This window comes from Emydura macquarii, unplaced genomic scaffold (assembly GCF_026122565.2).
Source record: "Emydura macquarii macquarii isolate MOO-44397 ecotype Brisbane River unplaced genomic scaffold, CSIRO-AGI_Emac_v2 contig_1093, whole genome shotgun sequence".
Lineage (NCBI taxonomy): Eukaryota > Metazoa > Chordata > Testudines > Chelidae > Emydura > Emydura macquarii.
Genome location: NW_027131230.1, coordinates 172296 through 193495, shown reverse-complemented (window position 1 = coordinate 193495; position 21200 = coordinate 172296). Strand labels below are relative to the sequence as shown.

General features: G+C 63.9%; 2 protein-coding genes across 4 annotated transcripts; both read right to left on the bottom strand.

The window, feature by feature from the left end:
* Positions 1-697: 697 nt before the first annotated feature.
* Positions 698-9883, bottom strand: LAT (linker for activation of T cells). 2 transcript variants are annotated; one of them, XM_067545757.1, is made up of 13 exons: positions 7920-9883; positions 7329-7439; positions 6892-6928; positions 6590-6642; positions 6356-6419; positions 3959-4020; positions 3697-3723; positions 3457-3517; positions 3171-3256; positions 2512-2565; positions 2084-2146; positions 1824-1889; positions 698-1443 (listed from the first exon to the last, which is right to left on the bottom strand). In XM_067545757.1, the coding sequence occupies exons 1-12, from the start codon at positions 8035-8037 to the stop codon at positions 1831-1833; spliced, it is 795 nt and encodes a 264-aa protein (XP_067401858.1). In that variant the 5' UTR covers positions 8038-9883; the 3' UTR covers positions 698-1443; positions 1824-1830. The 2 variants fall into 2 exon arrangements, with proteins under 2 accessions (XP_067401858.1, XP_067401859.1); XM_067545758.1 differs by having other exon boundaries at positions 7559-8039.
* A 71-nt stretch (positions 9884-9954) lies between these two features.
* Positions 9955-20338, bottom strand: SPNS1 (SPNS lysolipid transporter 1, lysophospholipid). Of its 2 annotated transcripts, none has more exons than XM_067545756.1 (12): positions 20210-20338; positions 19745-19810; positions 19416-19552; positions 18904-19055; positions 18613-18679; positions 13660-13802; positions 13210-13365; positions 12849-13047; positions 12660-12725; positions 11412-11510; positions 11119-11290; positions 9955-10832 (listed from the first exon to the last, which is right to left on the bottom strand). In XM_067545756.1, the coding sequence occupies exons 3-12, from the start codon at positions 19533-19535 to the stop codon at positions 10741-10743; spliced, it is 1266 nt and encodes a 421-aa protein (XP_067401857.1). In that variant the 5' UTR covers positions 19536-19552; positions 19745-19810; positions 20210-20338; the 3' UTR covers positions 9955-10740. The 2 variants fall into 2 exon arrangements, with proteins under 2 accessions (XP_067401857.1, XP_067401856.1); XM_067545755.1 differs by lacking the exon at positions 20210-20338 and adding an exon at positions 20080-20200.
* Positions 20339-21200: the final 862 nt, after the last annotated feature.

Here is a 21200-nt window from a genome sequence, read left to right as displayed (position 1 = left end):
CTGGGGCTTCCTGTTGGCGCGTCCCCTCCCCCTGCCCCACGGCCGCCTGCTGCTTCCGATGGCCCCCGGCCTAGGTGGGCAGAGCCACCACTTCCCCCCACCCAGCACCTAGCGGGGCTGCATCACCTGCCATGGGCCTGTAAAACCTCTTCCCCACCGCCCCACAGCCCCTCCCGCCCAGAGGACCTAGGGGGCCCCTGCAGCCTCCCTGCTGCTATGGGGCAGGCCCTCTGGCTTGCTAGCGCCCAGGGCTGGGCTGTGTTGTGTGGGGTGCCTGGGTCAAGCCTGCAGCGGGCACAGACAAACTGCTCCTGGAGCATTGCATCAGCCCAGGGCCCAGTACCCAGGGAGATGCCAGCCAGCAACACCCCCCCATTCCCACACTGCCTTCTGGGGTGCTGGCACGGGGCACCCCTTTGCTGGGCCTCGGGGGGATGCTGTATCCACCCAGGGAGCTAGGGATCAGGCCGGGAGTCGGCAGCGGGAGGCGAAGCCGGGGCTCCTGCCTGCCAACCCAGAATCGCCCCACCCAAGCCAGACACGGGCGGGAGGCCACCAGATGAACCCCAAAGCCTGGCTGAAAGCACCCATGTCCCTTGCCCGCTTTGGCAAGAGCAGCCCAGACAGCGGGGGGCCTGGCCCCACGCTCTCAGCTGGGCCCAGCAGTGCCCCTTGGCATCATGTCCCTGTCCCACCTGGCGCCATGGGACCGGGCAAGCCCCTAGCGGGGATCTCAGCCGGTTTCTGCCCCATGCGGCCAGGGCCCTGCCAGCCCTCCCCCCGCTCAGTGCAGGGCCGCCAAGGCAGGTGGGGGTGGCTGCCGGCCCAGACCCTGCGCGCAGGACAAAGAAAGGCAGCCGGACACACGGACACAGGCGGCACTGACTGCTTTATTGAGCACCGAGACGAGCAGGCCGCGTGAGGATTGCTCTCTGCAGCAATGGGCAGCGTCCCCCTTGTTATCTATGGGGCCAGGGGTGCCCCCCAGAGGACAGGGGGACATCGGGCGTGGGGGGGGGGGGGGTTTTGCAGCAAAGGATGCTGGGAAATTCTCAGGCTACGTCAGACAAGGTGCAGAACCAGAATTGAATGGGGGAAGGGCAATAAATTAACGATGGTGGCTGGAGAGGAGGGAGCTGGGGGGCTCCGGGGTGGGGGGGGGGGGGGGTGGAAGGTGGCAGTGGGAGCCCCCGTCAGGGCTTTCTCAGGTGGTTTCTCAAGATGCGGAGTGCAGGGGTGGGGACAGCTGGGGGTGTTTCTCGGGGGGGAGGGGGAGAGAAAAGAGTCCCACAATGGGGGGTTTCTTGCGGCAGGGCTCTGGGCCACTGCCCTCCCTTCTGCAAGGCTCCTGGGGGCTCGTCCAGCTGCTCCCTTGCTCCTCAAAGGCAGCTTCCCGTGGGGTGTCGCCCTCCGAGGCTGGCTCCATGCTGCCGCCGGGTCTGCCTGCCGCAGAGAGATGGGGGGGAGGTCACGAGGGTTGGGCCGGGGTCGGGTCAGGGTCAGGGCCCCACGCCAGGCCAGGGCAACATGGATCTGTGCCAGAGACACAAGTGTGGGCCCAGCCTCTCTGCCCCCCGTGCTTACGCCCCAGCTTCCCTTGCGTGGGAGAGCTGCAGCCCCAGCCATGCGAGGCGGGACATGGGGGGAGGGGGGAACACCTCCCAAAGTGCATTGGTGGGGCTCCCTTGGTGCCCGTGGGGCAGCCAGAGCAAGTGGGTCTGGGAGCGCTGGTGAGGGCGGGAAGGGGTGAGGGTGTTGGGGTGCCAGGCACAGGAGCATGTTGGGGTGCCGGGCAGAGCAGGGGAACTGGGGGGGGTCAGTACCTCACGTTCAGTGGTGCAGGTTCTCATAGTCGGGCCCGTCCTCCTCGCTCTCCCGGTCGCTGGCACCTGTGTGGAGCCGGTGGGGGTGAGACGGGGCTTCCCCGGAAGCACCCCACACATGGGGATCCCCCACAGCCCAGCCCCCTTGGGCATCACTCATACTCCCACAGGTTTGGGGATCCCCCCCACACACCCTAGTGAGGAAGGGGCTGGATTTGGGGGTGGGGGTGGGGACAGCGACACTTCCCCCACACACGCACCGTAGTGGGCATCAGGGAGGCTGGCTCCAGGTTCTGGCATGTTGACGTACTCCAGGCTGTCAGCTGGGGGGAGAGATCGGGGCAGTGAGACATGGGGGGTGCATGAGGGGACCCCCCCCGACCAGGGATGGGGTACTGCCCCAAGGGGACCCCAACCCAGCTCCGGAGGGCCCCTATGCACTGGGGAATAGAAGGATTAAGTCCTCACTTCCAGCCCCCCCATGAACTGGGATCCCAACCCAGCCCCCAAGGGACCCCGAGAGGGGGTTTCAGTCTCATCTTTGCCCCGCCCACAACCCCTCCCCCTGCTGTTCCTCCCCATGGGCCCTGCTCCCACATAAGCCCCTGTTCCAGGACCCCCCCTCCCTGAGCTGGGTCAGGCAGAGACAGACAGACAGACTGACGGGGTTTGTGGGTTCCATACTCACCCAGAGACTCCCTCTGGGCCTCCGGCACGTTCTCGTACTCCTCCCCCATGGTCACTGCCAGAGAGCGAGAAGGGTGAGGGCATGGAGAGACCCTGCTCCCCAACTTCTCCCCACTGCGGGGACCTTGGGAGCCCCCCAGCCCCTCTAGCACAGAGCCACCCCCACTGCCCCCATACATACTGCAGCAACCCACCCAGACATGCGGGGTCTCCCCATCCTCCCAGCAGAGAACTGTGGGGGTGGAGGGTCACAACCCTGAGCGCAGGAAAGGGTTACCCCTCACTCACAAATTACACCTGGATCCCAATACAGCTGGGCGAGTGGGGGCAGAACGAGGGGGCATGAGGGAGGGGACAGTGACCAGGGAGAAGGGGTCAGGTGGCTGTTTACCCCTCTCCCCCCAGAGTGCAGTGCCGGAGGGCAGGGGGAGGTTTGTACTGATCACAGGGGCCGGTGGAACTGCCTGACACTAGATCTGCCCCGAACCGATCCAGAGGGGACTGTACGGGCCCAGCGGGAGTCCGGGGGGGGGGGGGGCAGAGGGAGGAAGGAACCAAGTCAAGGCTGGGGGGCCAAGTTCCCCAGAGTGGCCCTTGGAGGATCTGCCAGGGCCCGCTGGGAGACAGGGGGAGGGAGGGTGGACGGTGGCCCCAGCTCACCCGAAGAGACGCTGTCCCTGAGCTCTGGCCCCGAGGGGATCAGCACTGCCGGGGGCGTCTCTGTGATGCTGTCGGGAAGCACCTCCCTGCAAGGGAGGAGGGGGGAGACTGAGCAGCCAGATCAGCCCCACAATTCCTGGGTCTGGCCCTGGCCCCCCAGCCCAGAGCAACGATCCCCCCCCCCATGTCCTTTGACCGCAAGGCTTGGACCCAACCCAACCCCCCAAGCCCATCTCCCCTCCCCCACAGCCCAGCCCCTCCCCCCAGCTCCCCTGCCTGCCCGTACACGTATCCGGTGGCATAGAGCTCGTTGTTATAGTCGTTGTCCTCGTCCCCGCGGGTCCGCTCTGCAACCAGAGACACAGGAGGGTTGTTAGCATGTGGGGGGGCACAGCTGCACTGCCCCCCTCTTCCCTTGCCTCCTTCCTCCTCCTGCCTGTCCCCCTTCTTCTGACCACCCGCTAGCCACCCCCATCCCCACACTGGCCCCTGCCCCCAGCGCTATTCCGGGGGGCCCCAGACTCACCCTCGTTCTCGTAGCTGGGGACGCTGTCTGGAGGGGGGAGGGGAGAGAAGGTGTCAGTCACCCCCAAACACCAGCAACCCCTCCTCCCCTCCCTCTGTCTCCGTCCATCCCTGCTACATCATCTGTCTGTCCATCCTCCCGTCCCTCCGCCATCCACCCATCCCCTTGCCTGTCTCCCTGTGTCTGTCCACACGGCCCCGTTTCTCTCCACTCCACCCCACCCCCCAAGCACACGCACGCACACACGCGCACACGCACTGACCGTTGTCGGTCTCTGTCCTGGTGAAGGAGACTTGGCGGCTCTGGGGCACCTGTGGGGATCGCCTGGAAATGAAGGGTTGGGTCAGGAGGGACCTAACACTCATAGATGATGCGGGTCTGGAGGGAGCTCTGGCGGTATCTAGTCCCATCCTTGCTCAAAGCACGACCAACCCTGACTAAACCATCCCAGCCTGGGCTTTGTCAAGCCAGGCCTTAAACACCTCTCAGGATGGAGATTTCACCACCTCCCTAAGTAACCCATTCCAGTGCTTCACCAACCTCCTAGGGAAAAAGTTCTTCCTAATGTCCAACCTAGACCTCCCCCACTGCAACTTGAGACCGTTGCTCCTTGTTCTGTTATCTGCCACCATTGAGATCAGCGTAGCTCCATCCTCCCTGGAACCCCCTTTCAGGTAGTTAAAGGCTGCTATCAAATCCCCCCTCACTTTTCTCTTCTGCAGACTAAACAAGCCTCGTTCCCTCAGCCTCTCCTCATGTCTTGTGCTCCAGCCCCCAAATCATTTTTGTTGCCCTCCACTGGACCCTCTCCAATTTGTCCACATCCTTTTTGTAGTGGGGGGCCCAAAACTGGACACAATACTCCAAATGCAGCCTCACCAATGCCGAATAGAGAGGAATAATCACTTCCCTCCATCTGCTGGCAATGCTCCTACTAATGCAGCCCAATATGCTATTAGCCTTCCTGGCAACCAGGGCACACTGCTGACTTATAGCCAGCTTCTTGTCCACTGTAACCCCCAGGTCCTTTTCTGCAGAACTGCTGCCTAGCTCATTGGTCCCCAGTCTGTAGCTGTGCATGGGATTCTTCCGTCCTAAGTGCAGGACTCTGCACTTGTCCTTGTTGAACCTCATCATTTTTCTTTTGGCCCAATCCTCCAATGTGTCTAGGTCCCTCTGTAACCTATACCTCCCTCCAGTGTATCTACCACTCACGCTAGCTTAGTGTCATCCGCAAAATTGCTGAGGGTGCAATTCACCGTCCTCCAGATCATTATGAAGATGTTGAACAAAACCGGCCCCAGGCCCGACTCCACCTTTTACTGGCTGCCAGCTAGACATCAAGCCGTTGATCACTCCCCGTTGAGCCCCATAATCTAGCCAGCCCATCGGGCCAGCCAATAGGCCAGTCCCAAATCTCTCCCCCTCCCGCCCACATCCCCCCACAGCCAGCGCACGGACACCCCCACCATCCCCAGTGATCATGGGAGTAACATGCCCTGCCATGGCCAGCTCTATGTAGCACACACACCCCAACACACCCATTGTGATGGAGTGAGGAATTTTCTGTAATGTTTTGTATGAATACCGAGTGTGCCTCAGTTTCCCTGGATGCTGCATTGTTCATGAGGGGGTGGGAAAGGGCCATTTGCTCTCTGCAGATAGCTGACCCCCCCCCCTACAGGAAGCCAGCTGGGTGTGCCTAGCTGGGGAGCTCAGAGGATGGAGGGGGGCCAGGTGGGGGTTGGCATGTGTGGGCTGCGGAGGTCTTGGCATCGCTGCTCCCACAGGCATGAAAGCAGGGAGTGGACAGGAGGCCCAGAGCGGGAGACAGCATGAGAGAGAGAGCAGTCTCTACAGCATGGCTGGGCTCCGGGTTGAGCAGGTGTGACAAAATGGGGAGAACATTCTGAACGTTTTCTCTGAGTGCTGTGTGCGCACCTCAGTTTCCCCTGCATGTCACTTGGCTGTTGAGGAGGTGGGACAAGGGCGTGTGGTGGCTGCAGAGACCCCAGAAAGTGGCTGACGCTCTGTTCCCGATTCCTGGGCTCCCGGCCACTAATACACCCGCTGTTCCCATGTCCGCTGAGTCACGGTTGCCTGCGCAGCTGGAGCACAGCCCTTTGGGGGGGGTGAGTCAGAGCCCCCAGGCACCCCATCCAGGGGGACTCCCTGTGGGGCGTTCCTGGCAGAGCAGGGGCACCGAGCGTTCCCAGGGCCTGGGGCTCCGTGACCCACACCCCGTCACAGCCAGGCTGACACCCCATCTGCCCTGCCCACGTGGAGAGCACACACCCCAACATGCTCTGCCCCGCCGACACCAACACATGCCCCGGCATGCCCATGGTCACGTACGATGGTGTGAGCAGCAGGGTGACCATAGCAACCCCCCAGCAACGTCTATGGGGCCCGGCCAGCGCCCACCAGCCTCAGAGACTGGGCTTGGGGCAGCCAAGACTTCAGAAATGTAGGGGTGTACTCATGGGAGCCATGGAGCAGCAGGGGTGCCCCACATGTTCTGGGCAGGGATTGGGGGCATCCCCATGGGGTGGGAGAGTTTGGGGTACTAATGGGATGGACAGGAACTGCCTGGAGTGGGGTGGGGGTGTCCCAGGATGGGGGGGCAGGGCAGGAAGGGGGAGCCGTTGGGGATACTCACGGGATGGACAGGAATTGCTCCGCCGGCACGACTGGCTGCTGTTTGATCTGGTTCCTGGAGGGATCTAGGGAGACACGGACAGACAGACCTGATGGGGGGCAGTGGGTGGGAGGGGCGTGCAGCAGGGAGTGCAGAGGGCACGTGGGGTGGTGGGGTACAGGATGGGGGTGGAAGGATGGGGTGGAGTGCAGGGGTACAGGATGGGGTGGGGGGATAGGGGTGGGGGGCACTCACAGTTGGTTCGGGTCAGCACCATGAAGCTGTTGGGGGGGACACAAGGTGGAGGCCTGTGTGGGGCAGAGGAGATGCTATTAGAGCCAGGCAAGGTCGCCTCTCGGCCCCTGCCTGCCACCCCCCAAAAGAACCCCCACCCCTCAAAACTCACCCCAGGGAGCCCCCCACATGCCCAGTCCCCCTGCCATCTCCCCCACTCCCACAGCCCCACCCGGGGCCCTCTAGCAGCCCACTCTCTGGGACCTGCGGGCCCCTCGGTCTGCAGCAGACAGACAGACAGACATGGAGCCAAACAGACTCACTTGTATTCGTAGTCCCCAACTGCCTGGGCACCGTGGACTGCGAGAGAGCAGAGCGCAGAGTTAGGAGGCGGTTAGCGGGGGTCCAGCCCCCTCTCTGCCTGCAGGGGGTGGGAGAAATGCAATGCAAGGGGGGAAGCAGGGGGCAGGACCCCCCCATTGTAGCCCAGCACAGGGAAAGGGCTGGAGTGGGGTCACAGGGGGGAGTCCCTGAGGGGCAGCAGAGTGCGTGTGGGGCAGGTCCCTGTGGGAGGAGCAGAGTGTGTGGGGTGGGTGCCTGGGCGGGGAGCAGAGTGTGGTGTGGGGCGGGTGCCTGGGGGGGGTGCAGGGTGTGAGGGGGGCCCCAGCTGCAGACTCCCCTTGTGGGGTGAGGTGACTCCCCCCATAGCTGGAGCTGGGGCAGCCCATGCCCGGCTCCTCAGGCCTTGGCCACAACTCACCAGGGGAGCTGGCGTCCCGGCAGCCAATGCACAGCGCCGTCGCCAGCACAGCCGGGAGAACCAGCACCAAGGCCCAGAGCACCCCGGCCAGAGAGACGGCCTCCATCGCACCTGGGGGGAGGGGAGACGGAGTTAGGGGGGCTTCCTGGCCAGAGAGACAGCCTCCATCACACAGGTGGGACGGGAGGGGCTGGGAGCCTGGCCTCCATTGCATCTGGGAGCCAGGACACCTGGGTTCTATCCCCAGCTCTGGCAAGGGAGTGGGGGCTGGCGGGCATGGAACCAGAATGCCTGGGTTCTGGCCCCGGCTCTGCTGCTGCGCAGCTGTGTGATCTCCATCAGGCCCTGGTCCCCACTCTGGGCTGCTGTCGGGGCCGGATCCGGCGGTTCTTGGGGCCTGGGGGTGGAGACTGAGGCTGAGTCATAGGGCCCGGATCTGCTGCTGCAGCAGGTGGGTGGAGGGAGCGGGGCTGCTGGCTCAGGCGCTGCTCAGCTCCGTCTCTGCAACTGCGGTTTCCACCCCCAGCTGCGCCCAGCTCTCCTGCAGCTGCCGCCCCCGGGGAACCGTGGCTGGGGCCTGCACCCAGCTACCGGCAAAGCAGCTGCAGCCCAGGGCTGGCCCTGGCTCACACATGGCCCAGGCCCCTGAGCCAGAGACCCTGGGTTCTTCCAGGTTCCCGCTAGCCCCAGGTGTCCTGGGCGTCTGCATCACCCCCGTGCACTCGGGGTAACACGTCACCTCCAACACTAGATTAGTCTTATTGTCTCTTAGCCCTTATTAGGGTAGGACCTACTCAAACTGACTAGGCTCCTCCCCCATGCAGCAGATCGGAGGCCCATGACTTGAGGTGCTCCCCAGACACAGCGGGTTCACAGCTCCAACCACGAGAAAGAAAACTGCAGCACCAACCAGTGCAGGGGCCGGCCCACAGTCATACAGAAGAGCTGGGGAGAGAACCCAGGAGTCCTGGCTCGCAGCCCCTTCCCCCCCTCCACTCTAACCACTAGCCCCCACTCCCTTCCCAGAGCTGGGATAAACCCAGTTGTCCTGGCCCCCAGCCCCCCGGCTCTAACCACCAGACCCCACTCCCCTCCCAGGGCCAAGATAGAATCCAGGAGTCCTGGCTCCCTGCCACGACCCCCATTCTGCTTCTGTCCCATTCCCCATGTGTCAGAGGGACACAACCCCACACAGGCCCGGCCGCACGCACCCCCTGCCCCCAGGCTCCCATCAGGGCAGCTCCTGGCAGCGCCGCTTAAGCCCTAGAGCGTGGCCAAAGGGGCGACCACAAACCACCAGTTTGATTAGGGGGCGGAAACCGGCAGCACTTGGGAACTCGCTGGAGAGGAACCGGCGAGGGGGGAGCTGGTAGGGTGGGAGCCAGTGGGGGGACCCCTCCCCTCCCCTCAAGATTGGGATTGAAGGGCACCTGCTGGGGCGGAAAGCAGGAGCTGTGGGGCGAGGTTGAGGGGCACCTGCAGAGCTGTGCGGGGAGCAGGGGAGCCCAAGGCTACCCGGGGGCTGTGGGGGCAGGGTTGAGGGTCACCAGCAGCGCTGTGGGGGAGTCCAGGGTTACCCAGGGACTGTGGGTCAGAGTTGAGGGGCACTGGCAGAGCCATGGGGGATGGGAGCCCAGGGCTAATGGGGGGCTGTGGGTTGAGGGCACCGGCAGAGCTGGGTGGGAATCCAGGGCTACCCAGGGGCCATGGGTCAGGGCTGAGGGGCACGAGGGACCAGCCAGTCCCCTCGTGGGCCTGGCTGCTGTCAGACGCTGCCTGTCCCGGCCAGAGGGGGGCACCGTGTCTGCGCCAACGCCCTGCGGGCCGGAGGGGTATGACGCTGGCGAGGCAGCCCCCCCAGGAAAAGCAGCGATGGCATCAGGGGGGCAGCACCCCCCCAGCACCCACACCCATCCTGCCCCACCGCGACACCGCTGTGCCACACTGCTTGCCAGGGTTGCCACTGAGCCCGTTGCGGCCTCATCCACGAAACCCAGCGTACTGCGAAGGGAGATGCCTGGTCCAGCCCTGATTCTGCCTGGCACCCAGGCCCCTCACGCTTCTCCCACTCCTGGGGGGCACGCTCCTGGACTGAGCCATCACCCCCGTCTCTGCCCCTGCAGGGGGTGCAGGCACAAACTCAGAGTTCGGGGGCCACAGCCTCTCAGCTCAGGGTGTGGCCGAGCGGGGTTCGGGTAAGAATGCCGTGGGGCTGGGCCCGGCCCCAGAGATTTGGGGGAGCTGAGTTGCTCCCCACCTGCCTCTGGGCACCCCAAAGCAGGGCAGGAGGCAGGGATTTCACAGGCAGGGGGCAAAGCAGAATCTGACTCAGCCCCACAGGACGGGCTGGAGACCCCACAGCCCAGGGACCTCTCCCCTCCCCCCTGAGGGGCCCAGCCCCGAATCCACCACACAGCGAATCACCCAGATTGCACACTGATACTGACGAGCGGGGGCGGGAGGGGGGAAAGCGTCCATGCGTCTGGCTGGCCCCACAGGAAGGCAGGACAGACGCCACGTCCGGCTTCCTGTGGCTGCAGCCAGGCTGGGGGGGGGGGGGGGGGGGGGGGCCAGCACCTACCTGGGCTGTGGGGCGTCCGGCGCTGGCTTCTCCGGCGCTGCCACCCGCGCAGCGCCCGGCTCTGCACGCTCTCCCCGGCAGGAAGCTGCGGCGAGCGATGAGCTCCCGGCAGGAAGTCGTAGTGCTGAGCGAGGGGCAGGTGTGCAAAGTTCACAGCCCCCCAACTCAGCACAGCTCCCCACACAGAGGGGGCACAAGGGCTCACGGCCCCCCCATAGGGCCCAGGCATGGTCCCCCCAGGCACATGGTGTACAAGGGTTCACGTCTTGTGCAAGGGGGCGAGTGGCTGACAGGGGAGCGGAGCTCACGCCCAGGAGATGAGCTGGGACCCCTGGTTAGGTGGGGGGGCAGAGTGGAGGGGGGCAGCGCCCTTTGAGGGCGGTGCACAGCTAGGATTCCTGCCCCCCAGGACAGAGACCAGCAGCCGGAGACGTAACAAAAGGTTTAATGGGTGAAAACATGGCAGCTGGATGGGGGCGGGACACCAACCCCCCACCCCACTGCCATGGAGACTGATCTGGGCACTGGGGGGCCTCCCAGCCAGACCCCCCCCCACCCAAGGAATCCAAGCGCTGGAGTCCCAGGACCCCTCCCTGTACACTGGGGGTGTGAAGTTGGGGATCCCTGGCCCAGCCCATCTGTCCCCAAAGGGCCGGACCCCATTTCCTTCATGGGGGGCTCCCCGTCCACACAAAATAGCAGCCCCTCAAACCGGAACAGTTCGTGCCATCCGAAGTTCAACCCCCTCCCACCAAGCCCGGCCCCCGGGGGCACCAAGAGGAGAGTCTCTGCCCGGCGGGCGGCCCCACCCTGGCGCCCGGGGGCCCGGTCTCAGATGAGGACGCTGGAGACGGGCACTTTGGTGGATCGTCCGCACTGCGGCACCACAATCCGCTCCTCTGACTCGGCCTCCTGCAGCAGACCTGGGGGGAGGGAAGGGGAGAGTCAGGTGGCTAGCGTGGCGGGCAGTGGGGCACGGCTCAATGTGGGGGGAGCGGGGCTGCCAGCCTGGGCACAGAGCTGCAGGGGCCCGGGGGGGTGGAGGGGGGGGAGGAATTCTTGGTGCCCAAGCTATTTTGGGGACAGTGGGGGGCGCTGAGATCGGCGTGCTTCTGGTCACCCTGGATGAAGAGTGCGGTGGCAAGGAGGGGAGACGGGGGAGATGAGGGGATTGGGGGCAGTGGGGCACCATGGGGCCGGGGTACACACCCTGGGCGCTCAGCTCGGCGCGCTTGCGGTCGCCCTGGATGAAGAGGGCGGTGGCAAGGAAGAAGCCGCCCCCCAGCACCCCGGCGAAGGCGCTCAGCATGAGGGCATACTCCAGGCTGTGGAACTCCAGCAGGTAGGACGGAGGGCGGCCCCGCTGGATCCTGTCGCTGATCTGGGGGGCAGAGAGTGTGAGCCGAACCATCCCACAATCCCCTGCAGCCCCTCCACCCCCTGGGACAACCCCCCCAGCACTGCGAGCTTCCCCTGGCAGTGCCCCCGCTGCACGCACTCACCACGCCGATGAGGTAGGGGCTGCCAGCGTCGCCCAGCAGGTGGGACAGGACGATCTGGAAGGCCTCGGCCGTGGAGCGGCGCGTGGGCACCACGACGTACTGCAGGCAAAAGGGGGGTAGGAGGCTCAGCGCAGGCGGGGGAGTCTGTCCCCCTAGCTCTGCGTGTGTCCATCTGTCCCAGCCACCCCCTGCTGGAGGGGAGGAGACTTGCAGTGTGCATGACCTACCACAGGGAATGGTTTATGACCACGGGTCGGCATTAAGGACGCTGGCGTGGGGAGGAAGCAAACAGCCACCCCATACTGGGGGTGGCCAATGAGGGGGTGGGGGGAGCAGTCACCCTGCTCCCGGGGGGAGGCGTCGCGGCATGATGAATGAGACTTTTCTGGCACTGCTTCTGTGCCTCAGTTTACCCACCCGCCCAGCTATGCGTTACACTTCCCGAGGGGAGTGGGGCACGCTGACGCCCCACACAGCCTCACTTGGGCATCTGAGCTCAGCTGCAGGCAGCGTGGGGGGCAAGGAGTGCTAGCTGCGACGCAGTGCGAATGTTTTGTAATATTTAGAGGCCTACGTGTGCCTCAGTTTCCCCCATGTGCTGCGCCGTTACCCAGCAGGGTGGAAACCACCTGTTTGCTGTTAGGGCGGGCGCAGAAACAGAGGGATGGGTGGCGCCCAGCTGTCTGGGCCTTGGCCCCCCATATCAGTGGGGCATCTGAGAAGACAATGGCAAATCCAAACACCGGGACATTGACACCTACAACCAGGAGAGGGAGGAGGCTCTGGAGTCTGACAGAAGAGGTCAGACAGACGGGGTCTGATCCGAGGGGATCCCCACGGTCTGGCCAGGCTCCGGGCTGAGCGGAACGGGCCAGGCTTTATCCTGCACCTCTCTGTGCTCCCCCAAGGGCTCCCTGGGCCCCACACACCAGCCGCGTGCCAGCCACATGAGCGTCCCTGCAAACGCTGGGCGAGGGGCACCCGTCCCTCTGGCAAGGGCACGTCTCCACCAGGGCCAGGCTCCGTGGGACCCGTAGGGCAGAGCTCCCGGGGCGGGAAGCCCAGAGGCTCAGCCTAAGGAGCTGCGCGACCGACGCTGGAGGAAGAGCGGGGCCCAAGGGGGTCCGATGCACTGAACAGGTTCTCCTAGAGGATCCGCGACGGAGGTGCCCGGAGGCACGGAGACACTAGGGAGCCCCGGTGGCGGGGGCGCCGCCCAGCGGCTGGCTAGAGCCAGGACAGACTCACCAGCAGGATGTCAGCCACGATAGCCCAGTTCAAGGACAGCAGCGTCTCCCCAATGAAGATAAACACCTGTGGGGGCAGAGAGCCGGTTACCATGGCTAAGGACCCCCCCGCCCCTCCCCCGCTGCATGCCAGGGATGCGAGCGGGTGGGGTCAGCCCAGAGGCAACCCCCCCACCCCTCTGACACTCACGTAGGTGGCGATGCTGCTGCCCCGGGCGCACACTAAGGCGAGGAAGAGGAAGGGCGCGGAGCCCAGCAGGCCGGCGGCGCAAACCAGGGGGTCGGCCCGGGGGTTGGTTCTGCGGAGGCGCTTGGAGATCTCCACGCCCGCCCCCACGCCCAGGAAGCCCGTCACGCAGGTGATGAGGCCGAAGATCAGGCTGTGAAGACTTGGGGGGGGATGGGGGGAGTCAGAGGTCAGTGGGGAGAAAACTGCCCGAGAGCAGGGGGGTGGGGTCAGAGCTCAGGGGTCACTGAAGCCCCTACAGCAGGGATCGGAGTTTGGGGTGGCCGGGGTGACTCCCTTTCCCGGGGTGTGGGGGGACACTCACCTCTCCTCGGAGCTGCAGGCCTCCCCGTGGGGGCACGGCCGGCACTGCCCTGCCGCCAGGCAGGAGCGGTACAGGAAGGCCGGGGCCCACAGCGCCAGCGACCCTGTCACGAACGCCACCGCTGTGAAACCCAGCGATGACAGCACGAAGCTGCGGCTGCCGGGGGATGAAGGGGGGGAAGGAAAGGGGAGAGGTGAGAGCACCCCCCACTGGCCCCTGCCCCACCTCTCCAAGCCCTCAGCTGACCCACTCGCCACCCCCCACTCCTCCCAGCTCCATGCTGACCTGTAGCTCCCCCATGTCCCATTCCCCCAACTCCACACTGCCCCTCGCCCCCAGCCCCTGCTCTTCCTGACTCCTTCTTCGTCTAACACCCCCCACTCCCTGCTCCTCCCAGCCCAGACCCTGCAGAGAACCCACATTCTCTCCCCCCACAGCTCCCCGCCTCACTTGCGACTCAGCGCCCGGACATCGGCAACCCAGGAGGTGTAGTGCAGTGGGGAGTCGGAGTGACGCTCCACAGCCCCCCGCGGTGGTTCCCGCAGCACCGTGACCAGCAGCACCACAGCCAGCACACCCAGCGCCGGGGTCACCTGTGGGCAGAGAGTGACTCTGTGGGATATGGGGGGGGGACGCAGATTTTCTTAACATGTTGTAGGAATACTGGGCATGCCTCAGTTTCCCCTGTGTGCTGCAGCTGAGTTCCAGACCAACCTGCAGAAGGATCCCTCCTTAGAGAGGCTGAGGGTCTTTGCTGGCCCCTTAGGAGGGCGACAGAGATAGATGCCCATGGGAGAAGGGTTTCCTGTACTGGAAATGAACTCCCCAGGGGAAAAGTGGATCAAGAGACAGCTGGTGGTCCTCCAGTGCCCCCACCATCGCAGGCTATTGTACCTGGCCCACCATGTCCTGCTTTCAGGGCACCAGGGGATCCAGGGCACCAGGCAGAGACTGCTGCAGAACTTTTACTGGCCAGGGATCTTGGATGCCGTCCAGCTGCACTGCCGGTCCTGTGACCCCTGCCAGAAGGTGGGGAAAGCCCGGGGACAAGGGTAAAGCAGCCCTGAGACCCCTGCCCACCATAGAGGAACCTTTCCAGAAGGTGGCGACGGACATGGTGGGGCCCCCTCAGCAAGGCTGCCAGGTCGGGGAAGAAATATTTGATTTGGCAACCCGCTACCCAGAGACGGTGGCTCTGGCCTCCATGGAGACAGACATGGTGGCAGATGCGCCACTGACCTTTTTCAGCAGGGCTGGGTTTCCCCGGGAGGTCCTTACAGACCAGGGGTCCAATTTCATGTCAACCCTGTTCCAGTGCTTGTGAGAGAAGTGCAGGGTCCGGCATGACTGGGCCTCGGCCTATCACCTTCAGTCCAATGGGCGGGTAGGGAGGTTTACTGGCACCCTGAAGATGATGCTGAAGATTTTATGGCCCAGCATCCGCAGGACTGGGACAAATACCCGCCCCACCTGCTGTTTGCACGCAGGGAAGTGCCCCAGGAATCCACAGGGTTCTCCCCCTTCGAGTTGCTGTGCAGGAGAAGGGTGAGAGGACCCCTGGACTTGGCGAGGGAGGATTGGGAGGGGAAGGCCTCTCCTGATGGGGAGTCGGGGGTGGAGAATGTACTAGATTACCAGGAAAAGTTCACTGAACTCATGGGCCTGGCCAGAGAGAACCTAGCCCAGGCCCAGAGGAAGCAGGAGGTCTGGTCTGGTCTGGTCTGACCGCACCGTGTGTGCCTGATCCTATAGCACGGGGGACCAGGTGATGGTTCTCATCCCGGTGCAGAGGGATAAGCTCCAGCCCACCTGGGAAAGGCCCATTTAAGGTTGTCAAACAGCTGAGTGAGGTGAGCGATGGGGGGGAACGGAGTAACTGGGCGCATGGCCACTGGCTGTATCATGTCAACATGATGAAGCCGTACTTTGACAGGGAAGGGCTGGTGCTGGCCGTGTGTGGACAGTGGGAGAAGGGGGAAGATCCCCTGGTGGGTTTCTTCCCTAAACGGGAGCTGACCTCCCACTGGAATCAGTTCCTCTCTCTGACCCTGGCCCAGCAGGCAGAGATCAGAGCAGTGCGGGGCTCTTACCAGCTGCTGTTTTCGAGTTGGCCGGGGCTCACTAACTGCCTGTCCACCGGGTGGAAACAGGAGCAAATCCTCTCATCAGGGGTTCCCCTTTCAGAGTCACGGGGAAAACAGCCCAGGAGAGGTCAGAGACTTGCTGGCTCTGGGGGTGATCCAGCATCCACCAGCCTGTGGACCTCTCCCGTGATGCTGGCCCCCAAGAAGGACGGATCAATCAGAGTCCGTGCGGACTATCAGAACCGTAATGCCATCACCGTATCCGATGTGCACCCGGTGCCTAGGACTGACGAGATCCTAGACAAGCTGGGGGAGCCCGTTACCTCACTACTACGGATGTCACCACAGGCTACCGGCAGGTGCTTTTGGACCCAGATGCCAGGGTGAAATCCACCTTCACCACCCCACAGGGCTCTTTGAGTTTCTGGTCCTGGCTTTTGGCCTCAAGGGGCACCTCCTACCTTCCCGTGCCTGGTGGCCCAGTTACTGAGGGGGACAGAGAGCTTTGCCCTGTGTCATTAGCCAGAGTCATAGAATATTAGAGTTGGAAGGGACCTCAGGAGGTCATCTAGTCCAACCCCCTGCTCAAAGCAGGACTAACCTCAGCTATATCATCCCAGCCAGGGCTTTGTCAAGCTGCAGCTTAAAAACCTCTAAGGATGGAGATTCCACCACCTCCCTAGGTAACCCATTCCAGTGCTTCACCACCCTCCTAGTGAAAAACTTTTTCCTAATGTCCAACCTAGACCTCCCCGCCCTGCAACTTGAGACTGTTGCTCCTTGTTCTGTCATCTGCCACCACCGAGAATAGCCTAGCCCCATCCTCCCTGGAACCCCCTTTCAGGTAGTTAAAGGCCGCTATCAAATCCCCCTCATTCTTCTCTTTTGCAGACTAAACAAGCCCAGTTCCCTCAGCCTCTCCTCATAAGTCCTGTGCTCCAGCCCCCTAATCATTTTTGTTGCCTCCGCTGGACTCTCTCCAACTTGTCCACATCCTTTTTGTAGTGGGGGGCCCAAAACTGGACACAATATTCTAAATGCAGCCTCACCAATGCCGAATAGAGGGGAATAATCACTTCCCGTGCGGCAGGTGGAGACCAGAAAGAGTGGCCACCTTGCCTGGGAAGTAGACAAAGGACTGGGGAGGAGCAAGGGGACAGGTCTGGGGGGCGTCTTGGTGGAAGGGGCAAGTCCCCCATGAGGGGTTGGGGGAAGTAGGACCCAAGAATGGGGGCTCCCCAGTTGGTCGCTGCTGTAACCTCTAAGTAAGCTGCTCGCAAAATCTCTCTATGCCAGGGGTGGGGAACCTCCGGCCCGCGGGCCGGATCCGGCCCGCGAAAGAATTTGATCCAGCCCGCGGGCGGGCGGGAAGTGCGCGTCGCCGAAAGCTTGCCACCGAAAGCCTGCCGCCGTCTGCCCATTTTCGGCGGCGGGGGAGCTCGGAGGGGGTTACTGGCCCACGGCACCCCGGGGACACTGTGAAACCGCGCCGCCGAAAAGGCGGAAACGGCGGCGGCATTTCGGCGGCAGGGGTGGAGTCGGCGGCGGCGCGGTTTCACGGCGGCGGCGGGCAGTGCCCCTTTTCGGCGGCGGCGGCGGGATTCGGCGGCATGGCCCGCGAATGACGGTAGGCATATCAAAATGGCCCTTGGCAGGGAAAAGGTTCCCCACCCCTGCTCTATGCTGTGATCCTAAGAGCTAATAACCCCTCCTGACTCCCACGCTGCCTGTGACTCACATCTGGTTGCAGGAGGGTGCATGGCCCCTTTGGGGGCATGTAGGGCTCCCCAGGGTCCTGGCCAGGGGGACTCATGGGGAGTTCAGGCAGAGCAGGGGGGCTGAACATTGCGAGGCCAGAGTCAGGAGGCAGCTGCACTGGTGCATGGCGACCCAGGGGCAGGGGAGCCGACTCCGAGCATTAAAGTCCTGCCTGGTTGCGCCCCGAGTGGGTCCAGAGCACGGTGTCTGGGGCTCTCCGGCACACGGTTACTACTGGAGGTTTGTACCCCACTCTAGCTTCCTAGCAGCTCGCATCATCAAGCTGCGCAAGAAGGGTGAGCTGGACACGGGGGTCTGTGCCAGAGGGCACTTCGTGCTTTGTAGGAGGCTCTAATCCAGGGCTCTGTCCCAGTTAACCCAGACTTTGACACACCCTTCCTGGTATTCGCCGACATCTTGGACACAGGGCTGGGCATGGTGCTGAGGCAAACCGATGCGAAAGGGGAGAGGCACCCTGTCGTGTACCTGAGCAAGACGCTGCTGCCCCACGAGCAGAGCTAGGCTGCCATGGAGGAGGAGTGCCTGGACATGGGGGGGGGCTCTTAAAAAGCTGCAACTGTCTCTATTTGGGCGACACTTTACCGTGTACCACCCTGACGGGCTGCTCCAGATGAAAGGGGCAAATGCCAAGCTGCTGAGAAGGAGTGTGACCCTCCAGGATTACGAGATGGAGGAGGTCCATGTTAACGGGAGGGCCGATGTTGTAGCTGATGCTTTGTCACAGAGAGGGGGGTCTGAACTGCCCCAGGTCATCAGCTGATGTGACCCCACTCAGTTCAGTCTCACAGGGGTGAGAGATGTGACGGAGTGGGGCATTTTCTTAATATTTTGTATGAATGCTGTGTGTGCCTCAGTTTCCCCTATGTGTTGCACGATTAACTAGGTTTATGGGCAAGAGTGTTTGATCTCTGCAGAAAGCCCAGGTGTGACTGCTGACTAGCTGCCGGGGTCCAGACAATGACTGGACATTTTGTAATTTAGCAAGTGATGGTGGGGAGATGGGGGAGGGGTGGAACTGGGATGAAGAACAAAGAGAAGAGATGGCGGCCAGGTCGGGAAAGACAACAAAGGACGGGGAGCGGCAAATGGGCATGACTGAGGGTGGGCTCCGGACAGGGGCTCTGGGGAGTGGAGGGGGGCCCTCTGCTGTGACTACCTGCTTCGTGTGTCACCAGAACCGTTCCACACGACTACTGCCTGTTTTACACAGGCTGAGTCACGGCTGCCTGCGCGGCGGGTGCACGGCCATTTGGGGGGTGAGTCAGGCACCCCCCGTGCCCCATTGAGGGGGATTCCCTGCAGGGCGCTCCCAGGGCAGAACCAGGAGGCTGACTGCCCTGGTGCAAGAGGTCCGAGGGGTGTGCCACTGCCTGACTTCATTCAGAGTGGCCCCAGAGCCGGACCCTGGGACCCCCCCTCATCAGCCCCACCTGGGGAGCAGAGAGTGACCCTGCCCCCCCCAACCAGCAGCATGCCCGACTCCCCAGGATATTACCCATGCCCCCCAGCTGTGGGGAGCATGACACAGCCCCACACTCACCCGCAGGGCCCAGTGCCAGTCAGCAGCCAAGTCCTTCACCTTGGAGCCCACGATGTAGCCTAGCCCGCTGCAGGGGAGGGGGAGGTTAAAGCCAGGACCCCCACACCCTGCCCCACCGCCCGCAACACCCCCCAGGGCCCTCCAGCTCTCCCCCAACTCATCCCCACTGACCCCACCCACCTAGCTCCTTACACTGACCCCCGCCACTGGGAACGGGGACTCCCAGCTCCCACCCCCGTGAGCTCCTACCCCACCAGTCCCAGCCTCCCCACAGCCCCCAGCGCCGCTCACCTGCCAACGGGGATGGCGAAGTAGAAGAAGGCCAGCATGCGGCTGCGCTGGTCGCTGACAAACAGGTCGGCGATGATGGTGGGGGCGATGGTGGAGTAGCTGGCCTCCCCCACCCCCACCAGCCCCCGTGTCACCAGCAGTAGCCAGAACCGCTGGGGGGGGGAGCAAGGAGATGGCTCAGAGACAGCAACACACCCAGCCTGCTGGGGGACAGAGACCCCCGGCCCCACCACGAGTGGCAGGCCCGGCCCAGCCCGGCCCCCCTGTGACCTTAATCTCCCCAGCACCCCAAGGAGCCTGGAGATGGGGGGACCCAGTTCTGGACAGCAAGGGGCCCGGTCCTTCCTGCTCTCGGGGACGCACAGGGGGGATAACCTCGTCTGCATCACCCCATCCCAGCCCTCCCCTCCGGGAGCCTCCACCCCCTGCACACACAGCTCCCCCCTCTGCACCCCAGGCCAGCCCCACCCCTCCTCAGCGCACCCTAGCACCCAGTCGCTGCCCGCCGGTACCTCCTGGGGAATGAAGCTGGAGCCCAGCGTGACGGCTGACCAGAAGGTAATGCCCAGGCAGAGCAGGCGCTTGCGGTGGTAGCGGTCGCCCAGGTACCCGAAGATCGGGGCCAGCACCATGTAACTGCTGATGAAAACTGGGGGGCAGAGGGGGTGTTAGAATTGGGTCACCGTACGGGATGCACAACATAGCCCTTTCCCTGCCCCCACTGTAATTCTTCCCCACCTCCATGCCATCCCCCTGCACTCCCCATCCCAGCTCTTGAGGGTGTCCCCCCAAACGTACACGGTGCGTCCCTGCCCCCATCGCTTTGGGATGCCCCCCCTACCTGTCTGGAGCAGACCGGAGCTGCTGTCTCCGATGCGAAAGAACGATTCAATGTCAGGCAGGATGCCTGGGGAACAGGGAGGTTGGGTTAGAAAATGGGGAAAGCCCCCCATGGACCCTGCAGCCCCCCACTGCGGCCGATGCCCCACCCCACCTCCAGATCTCCACACCCCTGCAGACCTCAACCCCCCATTGTTCTCACAATCCCCCCCATCAAGTAGCCCACACAACTCCTGCCACCTCTCCTCCAATAGCCCCCCATCACCCTACCACCCGCACAGGCAGCCCCCAGCCCCACACACAGCCCCCCAACCCCCCCATCCCTGCCACCCTGACCGGCGACAGTGAAGCGGTCCATGTAGTTGAGCAGGTTGATGTAGCAGAGAACAGCCACGATCATCACCGAGCGAGAGTAGGAGATCCCGGTGACTGCCTGCACGCCCCCCTCCAGCGGCCCCCCACCCACCCGTGCTCCCCCCTCCGCTGCCGCCTCCTCCTCCTCCGTCTCGTCTGCCTGGCTCAGGAAAGGGGCAGCGTCGGGGTGGGGGCCGCGCCGGGTTGCCATGGCTGGGGCTGTGCGGCCGCCTCACAGGGAACCCGGCTCCTGAGCAGGGCCTGCCGGGGAAAGGCGGGTTAGATACCCCATCCCCTCGCTGCCCCTGCCCCCCATCACTCCCACTCCCTGTCTCCCCAACCCCCTGTTCCTCCCACCCCATCACTCCCTGTCCCTACCGCCCGCTTCCCGTCCCTCCCCCGGGCCGGCCGGGACCCCCCCAAAGCCCCCACCCCACTACTACCACGGCGGGGCGAGCTGCCGGCAGTCATGTGATCTCGCCTGCGTCACCTGACCCACCGCGAGCCCCGCCCCTTCCTCTGCGTCACCGCGACCCCGTTTACCCGCTGTCACCATGCCAACGGGACAGGCCCCCTCCCCCGACGGGCACCATGGTAACCGGCCCGCCACCCTGCCAACCAGCACAGACATCACCATGACAACCACAGTGCCCCCTATAGCCATCGCCGCGGTGGTCAGTAGCGTCACCCCCGCCTTTCCCCCAGCGCCTCATCGTCCCCTCGGTAACCACCAGGGTCACCCCCAAAGCTGTCACTGTGGTGACCCCGCCAGCCCCAGTAACCAGCAGCGCTGTCGCCATGGCAGCTAGTTATCACCCGGTAACCACAGCAGCCACTTGTCACACCTCACTGTCACCTGTCTGCTGGGGGGGCCAAAGTCCTTCCCCCGGCCTCCAGATGCCCCCAGCACCCCCACCCCACAGACAGCAGCAGTGGGAGTGATGTTCTCACCTCACCCCCGCTCCGTCCGTCAGCCTGGGGACCCCTGTCCCCAATCCCCTGGGCCTGAGCCCCCTTCCCCACCCCCATGGGGAAGACACGGACCCCGGGCTGGCCGGAAAGGCAGACAGGTGGGCAAGGCTGGTCTGAGGCCCAGGGCAAGC

What these genes read in the sequence shown, in the direction of transcription:
- SPNS1 (XM_067545755.1), bottom strand. Translation starts at nt 20,143, where the DNA reads ATGATCGTGGCTGTTCTCTGCTACATCAACCTGCTCAACTACATGGAC. An exon ending in GGACCGCTTCACTGTCGCCG is followed by an intron (nt 19,811 to 20,079) that starts GTCAGGGTGGCA and finishes CCTGTTCCCCAG; the next exon opens with GCATCCTGCCTGACATTGAA. An exon ending in GCCTGCAGCTCCGAGGAGAG is followed by an intron (nt 13,048 to 13,209) that starts GTGAGTGTCCCC and finishes TCCCCCCCCAAG; the next exon opens with TCTTCACAGCCTGATCTTCG.
- LAT (XM_067545757.1), bottom strand. Translation starts at nt 8,037, where the DNA reads ATGCAGACGCCCAGGACACCTGGGGCTAGCGGGAACCTGGAAGAACCC. An exon ending in CCCCAGCTACGAGAACGAGG is followed by an intron (nt 3,518 to 3,696) that starts GTGAGTCTGGGG and finishes CTCTGGTTGCAG; the next exon opens with AGCGGACCCGCGGGGACGAG. An exon ending in CAGGGACAGCGTCTCTTCGG is followed by an intron (nt 2,566 to 3,170) that starts GTGAGCTGGGGC and finishes GCTCTCTGGCAG; the next exon opens with TGACCATGGGGGAGGAGTAC.